At 29.7% G+C, this 21,926-nt stretch overlaps 1 protein-coding gene across 5 annotated transcripts in view; it reads left to right on the top strand.

The window, feature by feature from the left end:
* rho-5 (rhomboid-5) overlaps positions 1–21,926 on the top strand; it is a 188,759-nt gene that overhangs the window by 151,677 nt on the left and 15,156 nt on the right. For 3 of the 5 annotated variants that reach the window (XM_087413349.1, XM_087413345.1, XM_087413346.1), the window contains 4 exons: positions 10,402–10,724; positions 11,643–11,729; positions 20,522–20,716; positions 21,493–21,676. In XM_087413349.1, coding sequence (XP_087269475.1) covers positions 10,402–10,724; positions 11,643–11,729; positions 20,522–20,716; positions 21,493–21,676 — 789 coding nt within the window. The remainder of the gene's footprint in view (positions 1–10,401; positions 10,725–11,642; positions 11,730–20,521; positions 20,717–21,492; positions 21,677–21,926) is intronic. The other 2 variants (XM_087413348.1, XM_087413347.1) reach the window with 2 other exon arrangements.

Below are 21,926 nucleotides of genomic sequence, written 5' to 3'. Positions count from 1 at the left end.
TCACTGTTGCACTGTAATTGTGGCCACATTCTCCGTAAAGAAAAATAATCTCTATCTTATTTTCAGAGTGGAAAAATTTTGCTGAAATTATTTCACGTTTTGGAATACTTTTCGACAAAATGTCAGCATTAAACAAAAATTTCAGTTTAATTTCAGCGATTTTTAATTGAAAAATTCATTTTTAGCAAAATTTCTGAAAAATTTTAGCAAAAATTTTAGAGAAATTACAACAAAATTTTAGAGAAGTTTCGGAGTAATTTTAGTTTAGTTTCAATGATTTTTCAGTATGTTAGCTGAAAAATTCACACTTTCAGTGAAATTTCAGCAAATTTTCAGCAATTTCGCTGAAATATTTCAAAACGTAGAATAATTTCAGTAAAATTTTTTCACTAGAACGGAGCAGAATACGCGAATAGATCACAATCTATAGTGAAGAGTAACCCTCCCCCCCCTCTCTCTCTCTCTCTTTCTCTCTCTCTGGGATCCAAATTGCAAAACATTTTAAGTTAACTGCGCGAATTGTTGATGTTCAAAGCATTTTCGATCAATTTATACTAGTGTACTATTTTTTGTTGTGCGTAAGGTATGCGTTTGCGGAAATGTCATTGTATGTGGATTCCAGCACGCTCGAGTGCGCTTCAAATCACAATGGATTACGGCAATTTGTAAAAACATATTTAAGAAAATATTTCAGAACATAAAATAGGAATTTCATAATCGATTATTTTACTGCTAAGAAGGGAACGGTACCAATTTTGAACACTTACGGAAATAAATCCAACACATTGATAAGAATAAATATAATTTTTTAAACTTTGACACTGAATGACTCCGAAGTTAATGTATCAACTTTCGTATTGAACTTTTCTTTTTTGATGCTCTTTTAAATGATATATCATGGTAGAAGGGCGGAGGGGTTTCATTTGAAATTTTTTAATTGAGATCTCTCTGCGGCATCCCTTGGGTAGGAGAGGGGACCCTCCCTGACTCCCTTAAAAGAGTAGTTCGTCGAAATCATCGAATACATATTGTGCAGTTTTTTTATAATTTTAAACCGTTTCCAAAATATAGAGATGATAACAACTTTATAGACATCCTGTATATTACGTAATTATTTGGAAAGTATTAAATTAATGTATTATACTATGTATATGGTTATTCAGATAATTTATATTATACTTAATTTATAATATATATATATATATATACATATATAATATATATCGGTATTTATATTTTATATACCGATTTAAATTATACTTAATAATAGGACATATATAATATAATTTTGCATAAACAATATTATATATAATATATTATTAAGTATAATTTAAATGTACTTTCTAAAAATAAATTAGTGTATTATTTTATTACTGACTTCAGTGCTACACTTATAACTGATGTATCATCAACAAATATTTAGTATTTTTCAGTAATAATACAGTGATTCATTTTTAGAGGTGATGATTTTCTGTAGATTTATTTGTAGAAAATCCTAAGCTTTAAAAGTGAATCAGTATATTATTACTGAAGAACAGTAAATATTCGCTGATACAATAATTACGTTATTAGGTGTTGGAATTAATTCGTAGCGTTTTACAAGTGATGGGAAGTACTTTCATTAATGTATTTTTTAATGCTCATGTGAAATAAATAACATTCTTTCATTAAAAAACGCTACGAATTAATTCCAACACCTAATAGTTACAAATGTGGCATTAAAACCACTTTTAAGGAGTGGATGTATAATATTCCGTATGAAATATACATGAAATAATAATATGATTCATGTACAATTTTTTTCAAAATTATATGATTATTTTTTTAAATTGAGATTAAGACTTTTTTATTTGGGATTAAATGATATATGTATAGTTTACATAATTAAATGAATCTTGATTTTTAGATGTTTACAATTATATCTTTTTTTTAACTATTTTTTTCTTGATTAATATGAAATATCGTTGCGATCTGTTAAATATGGTTTTCGTTGTTACTTTGCATTACATTGCACACTGAACGTTTTAAACTAGCGGAACGATCGAATGATTTCCGCCGATAATTCCGCATTGTCCAGCATCCGATTTTTCTCCGATACCATGGAATTATTACGCGAATGCCGAAAACACAAAGCGGCGAAGTGGGGTCCGAAAAACGATACGTATTAATTTTGCCGCGATTCGTTCCGCGCGATCAAATCACAATTCTGCGATTCTCGCAATTGTGCTCTAGCAATAACGAAATTTATTAAGCGGAAATACAATCTGCGCGTTGCTTAAACTATTTTGCAAGCTTCTTTTTAATTAACGATTATAACATATATTGAATCTAGAATAAAAGCTTTGCAAAACATATCACCATCATACGCGCATTTCGAAATAAATTGCACGATTTTTCACATCAGCATATATTTCTTAATAATTATTCCATTAGCCTCTATTTTTTTATATTAATAATAATAATGATATTTAGAAATAAAATATTTAACGTCTGAACACTATTTGAGAATAATGTCTTGATTAAACCAACAAAATGTACCAACAAGATTAGCACTTTGATTATCATAGCTAGAAATTCTGTTTAGTCTCGCCTTGTTGGTTTAAGCAAAACATTTTTCTCAGTAAACATTAAAGAATTAATGTAACATTTTTTATCGAGTTCCTTGCTCGTGTTAGTCTTTTTGTACTCCATCTTAATATATATTCTGTTAAAAGCATCCGCATTATAATCGTAGATAGAAAAATTTATAATGCAAAAAGTTGCATCTCACTTTATGTGCGTATAAAAGACCAATCAAGCAAAAACAGCAGCCGTTAAAACTTGTCCAAAAACACAGCTGCAATATTGCGCTCTGATTAAAATAACGCCGATCTTAATAATGGAATTTATTAGATTTCTGCTAATAAATTGCAGCACTGCTGTCTTCTTATTACACGCTCGGACGATGTAAATTTTAATAAAAAACTCACGCGTGCACCGCGCCGTCATTAATTACGTCCCTTCAACAGGATGCATAAAAGGCGAGTAAAGCGAGTTACGAGGGTAATCTACTCCCTTCGTTACGCCGCCCTAAGATTTAAAACACTTCGTTACGTGCGTCGGACGCGACATATCTCTCTCTTCTCTCTTGTATTCCATCTTTTTTTTAATTTCGCGTAAATAGCGAATTGCGCGTTGTCGCATTCATGCGAGAGACAAACCTTACCTCTTCGCGCGACAGAATAAAAGATAAAATGATTACCTTATCCTTGATTCTGAAGGTTTAGTTATGTAATTTGTGCAGATTTTTTTTTCTATACTTATAAAAGCGGTTCGGTAACTCGGAAAATTTGTAAAAATCTGAAACTTCGCAGAAATAAAGTATTTGTATACTTAATTATATAACTCTCTATTTCGAAGAAACGATTTCAAGGATGAACATATTTCTTCAAAGAAAATCTCACTTTTTATACATAATAGATATTTCTATTAATAGAAAGATCTGAAAAATTTTGTATGAAATTTTTGAAAAAGTATTATATAAATAATATTATATATAAATATTCAAAATTTATTATTTTTCATGATCTACAATAACGTAATAAGAAATATAAAAATATTTTTTAACGTTCTTTTACTAGTCTTTTAGCCTTTGTTGAATAAATATTTTAAAAACATATTTTGCTAAATCTTACAAGGAAAGGTTCTCAACTTGGAAATTTAAAAAATTATGAATCTCTAGCAATACATAGAGGATACTCTGACATATAATAAGAAATTTTTTTTGCTGTCCGAATTCATCTTATATAAAGAATAAATTCAGTTTTTGAAAATTGCCCTATTTCTGGTTTTTATTTTATTTATCAACAAAAAAAAACAACAAAATTTCAAAGAAAAAATTTATTTTTAAAAATAAGATTTATCATTTAGGAAATTTATTAATTGCTTAATTCCATAAACAATTCAAAATTATCGAAATACAAAGAATGAACGTATCATAACGTATAACAATAATGGCTTCCCACTTGAAATGAACTTGTTCTAGTTTTTTTATACGTATTTTGTATAATTCAGATAAATAGCTAATTAATTGTAAATGTGATTAAATACAACACGATTTAATGTATTATATAGTCAACAATAAATGACAAGAAGAGGCTACAAGTCAGATTTTTATATATTTCAAATTTTTAGAACATACGTTTCGACCTTATTATTAGGTTAAGTTCATCCTTAATGTAAAGAAATTTCGTTTTCAGTGAAAACGCAAATTCGACAAAATTAATAAAACGGTTAAATACAAATTATACAATTTATAATTACGCAAGAAGTTGATAGTATTTTTTCTCTGATGTTGATATTGAGTTTAACTAAATTACATTTTTTTAATTAAAATGATGAATCTATATGGCTAAATACAAAATTTGATTATAGTTTATACATAACTAAAATTTTATATGTATTTTTTTTTAGACTTCTGATTTCAAATATAATATATTATATATATTCGGATTCTTCTGATTTCAAATTTACAGATTTGGAAAATTAATAAATCGGCAGATACAATGTCAAAGATATCTTTACTTCTTTTTAACAAAAAAATTACGTTTTTAACATAACTCGAAACTAAAAATGAAGACTTGACATTTCGAGAAATGTCATATATAAATACCATAAATATAGGATTTCAGCTAAATATAAGTAATCTTTCAAAATTTTAGTCATTTTGGTCTTCTCTTCTGTATTGGATTTATTATTTAAAATTTTTTTTGAATGTGGATTTTAAATCATTGACTTCAAAAACATAACCATTTTTGTAAATATAAAGACTTGTTTATTATTTTTTTATTTTAAAAGAGCTAATTTTGACCAATATTTTATGTATATTTATTGTTAATTTAAAATAACTACGTATTTATGTTCATGTTTATACACAAAAAAATATTACGGTTGCCACAACCGGAAATAATAATTTTTGTCCATTAATATATTTGGTTGTGATAACTGTAAGATGGACATATCTTTACAGCTATAACCATATAAGATATGCTACTCTTACGGTTATCACAATTGTACCTATAGTTCTTATAACTAAAAATGTATTTATCGGCTTTTGATCGTGGCAATCGTAGCCGTTTTTGCAATATGTATATGTATATTTCAGAAACATAAAATTGCCAAATATTATAAAATTTGTAAAAATACAAAAAAGCTCTAAGAAATGTTTTATATATGAGACACTACGCAACAGAAAGATAATCAAGGAAATTTGATTGATGAAATAAAATATAAAGTGTTTTACAAATCCTTTTGTATGAATTGAAGATTATCATTTTTTTAAAACATGAAATAAATCTTTAATATCGAAACATAATTGTAATAAAAATTATAATAATTTTATAAAATATTATATGTAATAATATTATATAAATTATATATATATATATGTACATAATGTTGTATCCTTGTATCTACAATATCTTACAAAAAATTAAGGTTCGCGTTTCACAGTTATATTTTACTAATGTTATATCGTGATTTTTACAAAGGTATTTTTATCGATGATAACACACACAGTTTTATTGAACTCACGTTACTTCGCGTATCTAGCAACTCGTGCGTTATGTTTACTCGAATGACTCGTGTCGGATGACAGTAGATAATACGACTCTGCCCGCCTTCATCGTAGCACTATATAGCGCTCGATCTGCTGACTGCAAATCGCACTTTGCTGAGCTGATTAAGCTATTTCCGGTGATCGTTTTATCCAAATGCGATCGATGCTGATCGATTGCATTTGGCAATTTCCGAATCTGTTACAATACACGGAATCGGTCGCAACAAACAATAAAATCATCACGTTTTTTCGTTGCATTCTAATTTCCCAATCGTTCTTAATATGAACTTAATATTTCCGTATAGAATGCATTTTCCCGGTAGCGGAAGATTGATTTTCAAATCTTTTAGGCAATTGTTGGGTCATTACTTTGCAGTTGTCAGGCGATCTATTTTACATGGAATTTTAATTAATTATTCAATTAAACTATTCATTATTTGGTTATAGATACCGACTATAACAATAATTTTATATAAATTATATAATATATATTATATAAAGTATTATGTATGATAATATAATTAACATTAAAATATTTGAAACATACAGCAAATAATAGATATTCGTTGTAGATAAAATATAATGTTAAAATTTATTTAAGTTCTCACTATATATAAATACTGTAATACAGTGTTTTGCAAGATTAGTACATGAGATCATTTTTTATTATATGTTATAAATATTTATTCTTTCAAGCGCTTTGCAAAATCGAATAACAAAATAGTGATGAAATATTTAAAAAAACTTTTTTATTATTTTATAATATTGTAGACATGGAAAACTATGAACTTTTCTATTTAATATTTTTTCAATATCTCTTTACACAATTTCAGAGATATTAATAGGAATATAAAAAATCAGATCTTTAATGTGTTTCCATCCTTAATGTTTATTGGACAAAACAAAAAATTATTAGTTTCATATATATTTTATTTCTACAAAGTTTTAGATTTTTAAAAATTTTTGAGTTCCTTGTTAGTGATATTTTAAAAAGTTTTCGATTAGCTATATGTAAAAAATATATGAGTATTGATGTTTTTTATTCTGTAAATTTTAACATCTCTATAGGCCTAATAGAAACGTCAAGATGGATATAATGCTTAATACATGCACTATCTGCATGTATTTCGTAGCAACTGCGCGGTCGCATCTGCCGACGTAGTCGTTAATGCCGGATTATGCAGATCTGAGTTTAATTATATGCTCGCAAAATGATGGATTTTCCAGTGAATGCTCATTACACGTTTGCCATCATCGTTGATCGATATCATTGGTGAGCCAATAATGTAATCTAATAATATCATCGGTACGAATTAATCAGGTCTCGAATTATTGCCGATCATTATCGTCAAATCAAATCTTTTAAAAGGTAATTTCCTCGTCTTCTTTTCAACAGCTTTCAAGCAATAAAAACTTCATAGTCTTGTCATTTTATTCAGGATTTAATTTAACAGGATTTAACTTTGATAAATAAAAAAAATTTTTTTAATTTCACATAATTGACTTTCTATCAAGTGTATTGTGTCACCTTTAGGAATTAATGAAAATAAAAACATAAATAAAATTTTGATTTAATTGTTAAAATCTGATGCATATTGTTAGGTATTCTTTTATAACAAATAAATAAAAAATGTCATAAAATTGGAATATTAATGACGAGGCTATAATATAATCACGTTGAATAATAATATTGAATTTATCTTCTAATGTCGATATAAATATTTTATACTTTTATTTATTAAAGAATTTATGTTATGCATTTTGAGATATTTGACATGGAAAGAATGTAAATGCGAATTGTTTTTTTTTTATAATGGCGGACCCATTAAAATGGAAAAATTTCGAAAGGGACTATGCTTCTGTGAAATTCAACGGAATTTAATTTCGTGCACGGCTTGCGGGAATTAACATTCGTTCTGTTTATTGCTTCGTATCAAGCCGTTCCGATCGGATTTTATATTGTCGTGGCATGGTTCTCGGTTGTTAATCGTCACCCTCGCAATTGAACGGCGTATTTTGAAAAATGTACCACGCTGTTTTCGAAAATTGAAAGTCTTTGATCTTTCATTATCGCTTCAATATCAATTTTTTAAAAATTTTTTATAGAAAGATTTCAAGAGGAAATTAGCTTAAAATTTATGAAAGAATGGAAAAAAATTATTTTACTGAGGTATCTAAAAATTTATCTAGATATAGATCAAAAATAATTACGGACCATTTAAATAATTATATTCGACACTCAAATTTGTTAGAATGTCAAAACTTTTGCATCATCATGTTTGAGCGCGCTACATAATTTTTTTAGATCTATATCTAGATCTAACCTTTTATATCTAGATCTATATCTAGATCTAGATCTAAACTTTTAGATACCTCAAAACAATTCCATATATTTATTTTTTTATTTCTATTTAATATAATTTTTATAATAATAATGAAAATAAACCAACAAATGTTTAACACAAATAGGCAAAGAAAGTCATGTTTGGTCAAAATGAATACCTAATAATATTTTTATATGAATCTTAATAATTTCCAATTTAAACAAATTGCGCATCGATTATTTATTAATCTTGAAACATAGTCTTGTAAACTGAAGCTGGAGTACGTAATATCACAAATTAAATTAACAAGGATTTAATAATATTTAATTTTTGTTTTTACATGTTTCAACAAAGAGTTCTTAAGAGTAATAAGAAATAATTGGACTTTTATAATTGTATATAAAAAATAAAATTAATAAAAATAAATTCCAAAGGCTAATTTGGAGTCGCGATAAGAAGTGCGCAAAAAAGTCATTCTTTCTATGCATTGATAAAATGTTTATTAACTTATTTTGTGGCATCGTATATATACGCATGGATTTGCCCTACAAAGACGTCATCTCATTAGTCAAAAGACATATCTAACGATCGAAGAAACAATATATCGGAGAAAGTTGCGAACTTAAATTGCCGTAGTATACTTAAGTTGCGAACTTAAATTGCCGTAATATTGCTATAGTTTTACAAAGTTTCGGGATGACGGGAAGTGCATGGTCAGACACGAGTGCAACTGGTTTGCACTTACTTACTACTGGCTGGTAGCAGCCAGTAGTAGGTGTCAGCGAATGGACGATCGGTTGAACAACGTGTGAGTGTGCTTTCGACAGCTCTGACAGTTTATTAGTGGTATCGAGACCATAACTAGGATGTAGCGCAGTTAGCAATTGCCACGAAACTTTGAACGTCGATTTCTAACAGTTTGCTTCTCTTAACGTTACCATAAGACAGCTCGCGTGCCTCAACCATCCTGTTGAATCTATCAACATTTAAGAAATCAGGCTTGTTAGTTGTGAAATCGAGTTAACGGAGATTATTTAATTTCTTCGATAGACATCCGAGATTTATCGATAAAGAATAAACTTAATTTTAAATAAAATTTATTTTTTATTATACCATACCACTAATAAATCTCAGATTTCAAGACTAAAAAAAACTTTGACGCGCGGTTTGCAAAATTGCATAATTATATATACATGTAAATTCATACCGAAATATGTAAGCACTAGAAAGATCCGCTTTGATTGATAATAAGATTTCTTTTACTAATTTCTTTTACTTAGATTTATTCTCATCGGTTCAATTTAGCATTATAATTGTTTATTCTCAAAATTTTTCAAAAAGGTAACTCGAAAGGTTCATAAAAATTCCATTTTTAAGCATTAATTAATTTTCTTATGCATTAGTAAATTACATAGATATCTAAAAAAAATATATGATATTCATTTGAAACTTCTTTTTTATTTGCTTTTAGTTTTATTCTGTCATGTCTAATCAATTGTGAGATATGCCTAACTATTTTAATTTTTTCAACTCAACCTCATAACATTTTAACGGGGAGCTTTAGAAAGTTGGAAAACTACATAGCGTATTTATTCACTATAAGCTACTTCAGACACAGCTATTTTGTTAAATGATTTTTAGGGCCAATTTTATCATACTTGTTCTACTAGACCCTTTATTTTTTCCAATTTGTACTGTTGCTCATTTTTCGTCTTTAGAAACTATTTAGTCTATATAAAGAATCAACAGCATTAATTAATAGCAATCTAAAAATAATCTTGTTAATTTTTAATAACAGTATTAATGAAACAAATAACATTTTATTAAAACAAGAGCATATATATTAATACAACATCTAGGGTGACCAGACATCCGGTTTTTCCCGAACATGTACTCTTTTTTAAAGCGTCTGGGAACGTCCGGCCGGGTTTTCAGCGTGTCCGGGATGTACTCTTTTTGGTATTCATTTTGAGAGAGAGCGAGGGGACCGGAAGTTATCACACATGAACTACATAGTAAGCTAATCACTAGATCATTACTGTATCTGTGATAAAATATTTGAAAACTATTAGGTATTATTGTATTATTATATTAAAGCTGTTTTTTGCAAATACTAAACACATGTTTTTATCATTCTTAGGATTTTAAATGTACTCTTTTTCTCCTACTTTTAAATTTAAATATACTACTTGTTCTGTACTACAATTTAACCTAAAATGTCCTGTTTTTTGTTCTACTTTTAAGACTTAATGTCCTACCTTTATATTATTTTTTAATCAGGAATGTCTTAGTTTACCTAGATTAGATCTGGTCACCCTAACATCATTTTTCCCTTACATTCGCGAGAAATTCTTTTGTGATCATTATCACTGATAACAGAAGTGTAAGGAAATTGGTATACTTTTGACGAAAGTATCCAGACAATTTTCAAAAATACGAATATCGCGATCTTGTTTTTAATCGAAGCACGTGTGTTCTCAGTCGTTGACAAGGCAGCGTCCTCGCGAGCGCTCACAATCACGTCCGGAATCACGCAGCTTTCCACCGAGCACGATCGCATATCTGTCGAGGACAGATCCCGAGGACAGGCCTGACAGCGGCCAGGACGAAGACGAGTCCTTCTTTGAGAGGCCCCCGCCGCCACCACCGCCCCTTCCGCTTCCGCCGTCATCTCAACAATCGCAGACGCAAATCGATCAGACTGCCAGTGGACTGGTCAAGGATGAAGAGGTCGGCGTTAAAATAATAAATATTCTCGACACTACGCAGGATCGCGAGGGGATTAATACCGAAGAGTTAGTTGGGTAGGTCTTATGAGATTAAGGAATTCTGCAATATATCAGATATTTAAAAACGTCGTAATTTAAGAGTCGGTAGTGACGGACTAATTACATCTACATCTCATTCACACAGATACACACATCTGTATTTTATCATATTTTGCCTCGTAAAAGAAATATCCTAAAAAACCTTTTTAAAAAAAGAAAAAATATACGTCAAGTGCATAAAAAAGGTATCGAATATTACATTCTTCTTCTCAAAAACAGATATGAAATAAATGCTATTAGCCAAGTTTCATCATGCAGGGCACATAAGATAGACTGAAAGTATAATTATTTTTTATTTTTATATATTATTAATCTAATATTCAATAAATATAAATTATTATTATTATCTCTTCATTTTTTTAATTAAATTTCATATTACTTCATTAAAAAAGATTTACAAAAAGCAGTGAAATTCCTAAAAAAAAAATCTTAAAAAAAAGAAAAAAATTTTTTCGTAACGTCTCGAATTTGACAGCAGCACGAACATATATGCAATGACGTTCACGCGTTAAGCGGTCAAGTGGTTCGTTTTATATTTTTATGCACTTGGCGTCGCTCGACTTTGTTATAGGACTCTTTTAACTTCTTTTTTTTACGAAGATTTAAAAATTTCTATCAAGTTGGAGTATGCAATTTGGCTTTTAAAACTATTATAATAAATAAAATTATTTGTTCTTTACTCGCGATATTACAGATCGAATTACTATATTTTCTCGTAAAAATAATATTGTATCATGAGACTTCTTATTTTTATAAAAAATTACGAAGATTTGTGTATTTTCTACCCTAAAAATTCTATAATCTTTTAGAAATTTTTTAGAGAGAAATTAGAGTTGTTAGATTTTTTAATTTTTGGATAGTAAGACATTAAATAAATTAATTTTCTTTGTGTAGGTTTGCACAGCAAAAGGATGACAGGACGACGGTCGACGGACAAGTCAGGCGACCCCGTTCGATCACGAGGGACCACTATATTTCCAGGTGAGAGATTGTTTCCTTCTTCTCCTTCTTCTTTTTTTTTTATTATAGGCACTGCCTGTTTTTTTTCACGCGTCGTATTCTGGATTCTCTATTAACAATGACTTCCAGCTCTCGGCCCTTTTCTTCGGCGGTCCTCCAGGGGGCCATTTGTTTATCAATTTCTTGCTATCTTTATTAAACGTGTGTCATCAACCACCTCGATATAATTCCATTTCCTTCTCCGATCTCTGATGAATTTAACAATGTCTAATATTCCGCATTTTTCTTTAACTCTTTATTTCTTATTCTGTCCTTTTGGTCTTTCTGATTATTATTCGAATACTTATTTCTGTGATGTGGCTGAATTGCTTTGTCTCGGTGCGTGTTTCTCCGAGTGTTAATATTCGTTCGACAATTGTCTTATACACTCGAATCTTACTTTCTGTTGTTACGTATTGATTCTTCCATACCGTATCCTTTAGTGCTTCTGATACCTTACTCTCTTGAGTGTTTGCTGCCTGCCGTCCTCTTAGGTTTCGACTGTTAGGGACACCTACGTAGTTAAAGCACATTGTGTTGTTCAATCATGTTTCTTTTGACCTCCAGCTTGCAACATTGTGGTTTCTTATCATGGATTTGATTTTAGATGTGGATATTTTTATATTGTATTTCTTCGCAATGTTCACGAGAGTGTGTAGCATGTGTTGCAGATCATCTTCCTCTTCAGCTATGAAAATAGCATCATCAGTGTAGCATAACATGTTATCAGTAATTTGTTCCCCCATTCAATATCCGGGAAAAGTGATGTCTTCTATGATCTTTTAATTATCTGATTTTTGCTCAGACATAGCTCGTCAGTTTATCGGTTCGGGTGCAAAAGAGGTTCGTGCGGACAAAGGATTGCGCAAGATGCTGAGATAAACGAACAATAAAGCTCGAGAATTTCCACGACGTCTAATAGACTGACCCGATTGAAAGCTTTTGTCTACAAAGCATAGATAGGCTGGTCTTGACTATTCGATTGCTTTTTCGACTATTTGACGCACAAAAAATATTGCATTTATTGTGGATCTATTCTACCTAAATCCTTGTTTTTTATTGTCCCTTGCTTATATCGATCTTTGGTCTTATAGAATAGCTCTAATAGAATTGTGCTGAGTAGATTCTGGACTGAACTCAACAGCATCATACTTCAATAGTTACCGAGATTTGGCATAGTATCTTTTTTAAAAATTGGGATCGTAAGACTAGTCTTCCATTTTTCCGAAATAGATTCATGTTGTTATTATTACATTGAAATATATCCTATTTCTTCTGTCAGTATTATATCGGTATATTTCAAAAATTCATTATAGATGTTATCAATGCCTGATGCTTTTTTATTCTTTAATCTTTTGATAGCCTGTATCAGCTGCCCTATGTCCCAGGTTGTAGGAGATATCCTCTCCCCCTTATTTCTGATATGGACTTTGCGTAATATCATTATCTTTATAAAGATCTTTGAAGTAAGCTATAATCATTCTTCTTTATTTATAGGGGTTATCTACACCATGTCTTTTACATCTGCTCTTCTGTTCTTGAGCATTTTCCATACCTTTTTTGGAGCAATACCTTTTTTTCTATACTTCTTTTCACATTTCCGTAAATTGCTGTAAATATTAATCCTTTAACCTTCTTATTTCTACATATATTTCATTTCATACTCGTACATATTTCTTCCGCTCTTCTCGACTTCTGATTCTTAAGTAAATATGCTTCTTTTTTTCTCTTGGCGATTTCTTTTACTTCAATAAACCAGGTATAGCGTTCCTCCGTTTCAGTAACGCTGTACTCTTCTTTTCCCGATTCCCTTCGCGAGCGACATTCATTATATTATCTTTGATTTTTCCACGCTGTGTCTACATCGTCATCTTTTTCTGTTTAATTTTCTTTCACTTTTTCTTTCAGTCTTCTACAATACAGCTCTCGTGTGGATTCATCTGCAAGAGATTCTGTGTTAAATTTCTCGATGTACTTTGGGAAGTAGTTTGGTTTTAATATAATAATCATCCGTACTTAGTGAAGAATCAGTCTACGATCACTATCGGTGAAATTGAGTGATCTAACATCCAATATTGGCGCAACCAGTTATTGCCATAGTCGATGATAGACTTCCTACCCTGAGAATTCTCGAATGTATATTTATGTTGTAGTTTATGGAAAAATGTGTTATTGATTCGCAATTTAGATACCAGTAAGTCTATCAGTAAGTTGCCGTTATCGTGCGCATGTTACGAAGTTCCTTATTAAATTTTTGCTTTACTTCTGGCACAGCATCACTGCCGATATGTGCGTTCAGATCGCCTAATATAACAACGTTGCACTTATTAGGTATTAGATTTAGTTGGCCTTCATAGAACGACATTCTTTCTTCCCTGGTTTTGATGATGTCGAGAGCGTAGACATTAAAAATGTGCAGCGGTTTACTCTGTACATCAAGTCTGACTTGATTTCTGGCAAATTCTTGGACTTACGTTACCTCATCTATGAGCGGCTGCAGATGCTTTCGTAGAAGCATCCCAACCTCTGTTGTTGCTATTTATTTTTTTTTCTTTTCCACTATATATATAAAGGTAAAGTTATTCATTATTAGTCTTTTTCCTTTTCTGTTAGTTTTTGAGAGACAGCAGATGTCTATGTTATTTTCTTTGATTTCCATAATAATTTCTTGATCATTCGCGTCCAAAATCTTACGTTCCATGCGACGAGTCTAATAATATTGGCTTAAGTCGTTTTTTTTCTTCTACTAGGTCTTTTCCTTTATAGACAGTTCCGAGATTAGGCGTGATTCTCTTTGATTTTATCTCTGATAGGTTGCTAGCCTCATTTGAGATAGATTATTTATCAGCTTCGTCTAGTCTAGATCCGCTGTATTTTGTTAATCAGGGACACTTCGAAAAGGATATGACTCTTCACCATATACGGTGCAGTGCATTAATTCGCTAGGTCATAGTAGCGACTTATCAACGTTTATTTTTTACTCAAATACTATCAACTTTACAGAAAAACTGCGAGAGACAAAAATCATTTATTTTCTTCTGATAAAAAAATCATTTATTTTCTTCTCTGAGAATTTTTTCAGAATTTTTTATCAAGTTTTTAGTACTGCATTTTTTTATTTTCGATAAGTTGAACCGCTATTATGACCCAACGAATTAATGCACTGCACTATACAACGATCTTGAATAGAGAGAAGCAAGAGCCATTAGACACTATCTTACGTTACATCTCTTGAGATTCCGTATTCTCTAGATGAGAGTTCCTTTCTCTAATTCTTAATTAAGTTCTCCGATGGAAAATTAAATATAATTATCTTTAAAGTATTAGTTAAGTCATCAAACTATATATCAAATTTTAATAAGTTAAAATTAACTCTAGAACATACACACAGATCTTCCATATCCAATTGAAATTTCGCTTATTATTTCATATACAAAGAAAAGAAAAGAGAAAGTTTTGTTTTACATCTTAAAATATAAAACTTATGGTATTACGACGTACAGTATATTACAGATATATTCCTAAATCTCAGAGCTTCAAAATAAAAAAGAGAGTATAAGTATTAATTTGAACTGAAGTTATAGCTAATAAAAAATCAAAGTTATAATGGGTCTTCTAGATGTATTTTCTAGAATTGATGTGTTTTCAGAATTTTTCGGAAGGTATTCTAGAGTTAATTACAGCTTCAAAAGCTCATAAATAGCATTTTAACAATTAATGGTTCAAAACAACAAATTATATTTTCTAATGACTAATTTAACAAATCGAAAATAATATTTCTCTAAGTGTCATGGAGATAACAAGATCAATTACATATAAATTAAATGAAAAGCAAGATCCTATTGTGTACACTGTTAGAAATTTCTGTGAAATCACAACAAAAGTAAAAGTTTTTATCCATGAAGAATAGAGACCAGAAGACAAAGGCTATTAAAAATGTGACCAAAATCAGGTTTCTGAATTAGTATTGGTGGTGCTCGATAGGCAGCGTTCGAATCACAAACTCTAGAATTCCTCCAGTAAGAGTTAAGACATAAGAGCGGAAGGACGCCGGATATCGGATATTAGCCGGAAACAGCACAATTCCATCATGGTTGATGGTTGATAGTCCGATTTCGCGTTCGCACCTTCTACACCATGAAACAGTTGCTCACACCAATTCATTATCACATCGAAAGTATCTGCAAATGGCAGCGTTTAAAGGGATTCGAAATTTGATCAATCAGGAGAACGGTGCCCCTCATAACTTGAGAGACTCCTTTCATATATGCTTACACACATACACACACATAATCACACACAATAATCAAAGAATCGAGATGTTATTTTTTAACATCATGCTTTGACAGTAACAAGAAGACACACACACACACACACACACACACACACACACACACACACACACACACACACACACACACACACATACACGTTTAATTAATAATAATATAATCACATTCGCAGACGGATATATCCTAATAACTACTTTAAATTTTTAACTTTATAATACTAGTTACACGTAATATTAGTTACACATAATGTAACTCGAACATTTTTAATATATCATTATTTCATGTAGAACATTATAATAATGTAGTAGTATGATTTAACAAGAACAAATAATTATAATCATTTTATGCACACTTTTCGTCAAAAGTTTTATAGCTAACCATAATTTTTTTAATTTTTGGGTCGATATTTTTTTTGTTTGTACCAGAAGTTTACTTATTGCAGAATTGATGTCGGAAAAAACTGTAAAAAATTAATAGTTATATTAATATATTTGATAATTTAATTATTTATATATATATTTATAATTTAATTATTAGGTGTTGGAATTAATTCGTAGCGTTTTTTAATGAAAGAATGTTATTTATTTCACATGAGCATTAAAAAATACATTAATGAAAGTACTTCCCATCACTTGTAAAACGCTACGAATTAATTCCAACACCTAATATTTGAAATCTAATGTATTAACTTATAACAAGTAATAACTGCATATAAAATAAAATAAGAAATTATTTTATTTTTGTATGAATTCTAAAGTCTTTTCAATTCCGGGATTATAGCATATCTCATAAACATAGTAGGATAGAAATGACAACTGTATTCTTTGCAACACACATTTTGATTACATAACAAATTCCTGGTATATTGCTATAATGCAGGTGGCATCTTCATCAATCAAAACAAATAAAAAAATAAAATTCTAATCAAAATAATATATAATATAAAAGCGTTTGTTTAATTTAAATAATTTAAACTGTATCTCTATATCGGAAAAAGTTTATTTAATTTAAATAATTTAAACTGTGTATCTCTATACCGAAAAGAGTCGAAAGTGTGCTATGTTTAATAGCACTGTCATTTTGTCAGAACCTTATAAACTATGATTTCACTGTTTTGTCTCTAACAAAACATATATATTAACTCATCAAACGAGAATGGATTAAAATGGATTAAAATTTTTTTAATGTGTACTTTAAATCCATAAAAATGGATTGAATGGATTGAAATGGATCCGAATTAACACTAGTTTAATATTTGAAAAAAAAAAACATTCATATTTAAGAGTTACAAATTTTATTCCTAAGATATTTATAATAATTATACCTGAAATTAACTACTTCAAATTGATATTAAAAAACGCACCTTAGTGGGATTCGAATCTGGGACTTTTGGATTATGAGTCTATATGTTATCTACTACACTACTTCTTCAATTGTATAAATGTGTTATTCATTCTTTACTTCAATTACATCCAGCTAAATCAGTGCACAAAATTATATAGATATAATAAAAATATCATAATTTAACAGATATAATAAAATATACATAATTTACATTACTATGAGACAACATTACGTATCGGATAATCTAATCTCGCTCCGTGATTAGTCTAATATTCGGGCTGTGTTCGACTTGGTTTATGAGTGTTCACATTCATTTTTACTTCTAATCAAAGAGAAACAAAAGAACATAGCTCAATTATTTTTACATTACAACTTTTTTGAACTTAGTTGGATTAAAACGAAAAATTTCCTACTTATAATTTTAAATAATTTAAGTAGCATTTATAATCCATTTTTAAATAAACATTTTTTTTTATTCAATTAGATTGAAAAACTACATTTCATATTCAGAATATTGAATTGAATAATATTCACGTTGCACAGAAATTGCTGATATTATTTTTTAATTTAACTGAATTAAAAAACCTTCTATTCACAATTCTGAATTGAATAATATTCACGATGCACAGAAAATGCTAATATTATTTTTAGATTGAAAGGCATAGAGATATGCAATTTCTATAAAAGAATAAAAATGCAATCAGAATTGAAAAGGCATAGACATTTGCAATTCCTATAAATGAATAAAAATGGATTGAAAAGGATTCATTTTAACATTCATGAATCCGTATTTCTGAAAATCTGAATCTATTTTAATCTATTTCAATTTATTTTCGTTTGCTGGCAATTTCTATAAATTTTATTACGTAGTTTTCCTTTTGTGTATTTGAATAAATACACGTTTTCCATTATTTATGTTAATTATGATTATAATTTAATATTTGCTTGTTGTAAAATCGACAAGCACGTACCGCCTATATATTTTTTGACCGATTAATCACTATTAATCATTGTTATAAAAATTATTATTAATCTTAATTGTTATAAAAATTTTGTAATATATAATAAACACATATTTTTTTAAAGTAAAGATTTGGTAACAGGAGCGTTGTCGTCATTGTTTTTGCCTTTAATTCTTTACACTATTATACACAGATGCCTACGCCAAACAATGTCAAATCGGTGATCGATATAATACGAGCGGAGCCCTATGCTATCTTTGTTCTAAGAGAGAACGTTTTAAGTGATATCTTCTTTTTCTAACCTGTACTCAGCTATAGGCTGTGATCAAAGTCTCGCAAATGCTTTGATGGATCAATTAGAAGAAAGAATAGAAGAAGGAATTTTACAAACTGAATTTTACAAACAGTTAAAAAATACTTCAAAGCGTTTGCAGTATCGCATTGACCGTACCCATAATTGCGCACGTGCAGTAGACGGTATTGCACATGCGCAATCATAGCTAAGTATAGGTTAGAAAAGAATAAAAATACTACTTGAAACACTCTTTGTCGGATCGCGAAATAGCGCCAGCACTCATTCCAATTATATTTCAGTGTCAGTATGTGGCAATTACCGTAGCGTTTTTTCTGTGCAAAAGTTGTCAGGATAAGAAAAAGCTTATATTTACACTTATAGTAACATGCTTCGGCTATAGTTACAATAATAATTTATTGTATTCGTCGTGAGATACACAGAAACTGTCACACGTGGTATGACTTAATGACGAAATGAGCTGACTATAGGCGACCACACGGATAATAGAAATAATGGCGATTGGTAGCGAAATCCATAGGTCCAGTCGGCTCGCGACTTCAAGATATGCGCAAATCTCTAATGCGCATTCACGGTGTGCCAGTTTTATAAAATAGCAAATATCTATTTTGTTCAAACTATAAATTTCACGGAACGTTTCGACTTCACTTAGTCCTCATCAGCTATGAATAAAAATTATAACTCAATACTATAAAAAAACCTCGAAAATTAAAATTAACGCATAATAAAATTAGCGCTCGAATTTGTCATATCTTGAATACCATCTCATCTCCAAATAAACGCATAGAGTAACAACCTTATTCTATTAAGTCAAACATAAGATGATGTAATAATATCATGAATCTAAATGTAAAAGCACTATTTCTTCGTTTAATGGCGAGAAAGAGCAATCCGAGTATTTAAAACAGAGAGAATCTCATTGTCAGTCGAAAGTTATGATGTTTAAGCGTAAAAATTTTTTGGAGTTATGTAGAAAATGATGATGTGTAGTGTCCAAATAATTAATAAATTTAGTAGAATAATTGTGAAGATGAAATGTGTGAAACATATGCATGTACATTTTTCTAAAGAACTTATGTATATAAAGATAATGTAGATGTAATATAAATTAAAATCAAATCCATATTAATATCACTGTTAATATGATATGAAAACATCTCTTACTTGTGACAATGGTAAAATTCGAATGATGCCACATATGTATATAATGTCAGACGAACAAAGATTCAATTAAATTTTATCTATGTTTTTATTAGAATATTTCTGACTGCCCTTTCTTGCCATTAAACGAAGAAATGATTGATGAAGAAGCTAATGCGTACAACTGATTACCTAACGATGATACGATGACTCTGTACGGGCAATCAGGTTTGTGTATCTTCGGCAGTGCATAGACTCTCGACAATGACCCATCGCTACATAAGAAGTGTCTATATTGAGTCTATAATAACTGATCATTAATTACTTTTTGATATCATAGCAAATATCTATTATAAATTTATAAATATTTTGAAATCGCAACAAAACATAACATGATTTGTAATCTACTGCATTGTAGAGGTATTGTAAATTCACAAATATTTTTAACAGTATACAAGTATCGAAAATTTACTGAATTTATAGTTAAAGTGTTGTGAAATCGCAAACATTTCTAAGAGTGTATCTTTAAGTTTCAAATTTTTAAGAGTTTGTTTACCTCTGAATTCTCAAAATCCAAGAGCTATTGACATTTGGACATTGCAAAGGCTACACACGATTTGGATGATCACAAAACGTTTCATACTCAAACCAAAGCAATTTGCAAAGTAGATTTGTCATTGACCAACAAACGCGCAAACATGTACAACAAGAAAGAGATTACAGAAAAACAAGTTGGAGCAGGTCGAAGTACGATGCGCCTCCGGCGGAGGGTACAAGGGTGCCACAAGAGGAGGGGGTGACTCTTCGCAGCCGGGAGATAGCCGGGGCCACGAGGATCTCCCGTAGCACGATCGATCGTGTCTTTGACAACAGTAATCGGCGACGATACGGGATGGGCATTGTCGGTCGCTTCTTTGGGTACATTTATATTTCATTCCTTATTGCGAAGTCTGAAATAAATTAAACTCTTGTGAGAGCTACACTATCTTAATTGAAAACTAATTAACTGACTGTATAAGACTATAAAATGTAAAGCGTTCCAAGAAAAAGTGAAATCCATTAGTTTTTATAAGTATACACTTTAGACAGAATATTAGTAAAATATATTAGTAAAATAAATTTTATTAATTAATCTATTATATCTTTTCCTCTAAATTAAATTATGTCATTATTATAATTTTTTTATACATCTAGAAAAAAAAACAGTAGTAGCAATTATATAAATGATAGCTATACAAGTTTTGTGTAGAATTAAGTATATAATTGAATAAACTATGTATTTTATAATTATTGTAATTAAAACTATGAATAAGTTACGAAAACTTATGCTCCTTATAAAATAGTTTATTCAATTTTTTTTTGTATTTTAATTCTACGTATAAAATTTATGTAATTGTGACTTATATAAATATCATATGAAAACCGCTTTTTTCTTCTCTGAGTGTTACTTTACAATATAATAAAAAAATATTGTAATTATAAAATATCATATCATTACTATGCAAAAAATGATTAATCGAATTAACGTCAATTCAACCAATCAATTCATAATAAAATTTGTAAGTGGTATAAATATTGCATATTACGGATATCGTTATTGTAGAGAAAATGTTTTGTCCATTAACTCGAGATCATAGCAAACGAAACATATTAAAAGCTTCGTGAGTTATTAAATTTTTCTTTTATTATTCCAGGCGATCTTTTCGGAAAAGCGTTGCGCACAAACCGGACATAAAGAAGCAGTTAGACAATTTCGAGGATCATCGACCGTATTTCACGTACTGGATCACTACTGTGCAAGTATTGATTCTGATAATATCACTGGCGTGTTACGGATTTGGTCCTGTCGGGATGGATCTCAATCATCGATCTGGATTGGTGAGCTAATAGAATTGATCACAATTATTTACGATTATTATTCATTTCTTTAAAACTTTATTTTCGTTACGTTTATTAAAAAACTAATCTTGCTAAGAATAAATTCAAATGTTTTATGTGCACAGTAAAAGATAAGTTTTCTTTTTATTTACACTGGATCAAAGCAAATTATGTTAAGCTATTCAATCCTTGTAGAATATAATAATAAGTGAATGATCACTTTAAATTACAATTATAATAATGCTTTAAA

Source organism: Acromyrmex echinatior, chromosome 14 (assembly GCF_024713525.1).
Source record: "Acromyrmex echinatior isolate Ae372 chromosome 14, ASM2471352v2, whole genome shotgun sequence".
Taxonomy (NCBI): Eukaryota; Metazoa; Arthropoda; class Insecta; order Hymenoptera; family Formicidae; genus Acromyrmex; species Acromyrmex echinatior.
The sequence above is the reverse complement of the archived record's forward strand: the minus strand, read 5'-3'. Positions and strand labels throughout refer to the sequence as shown.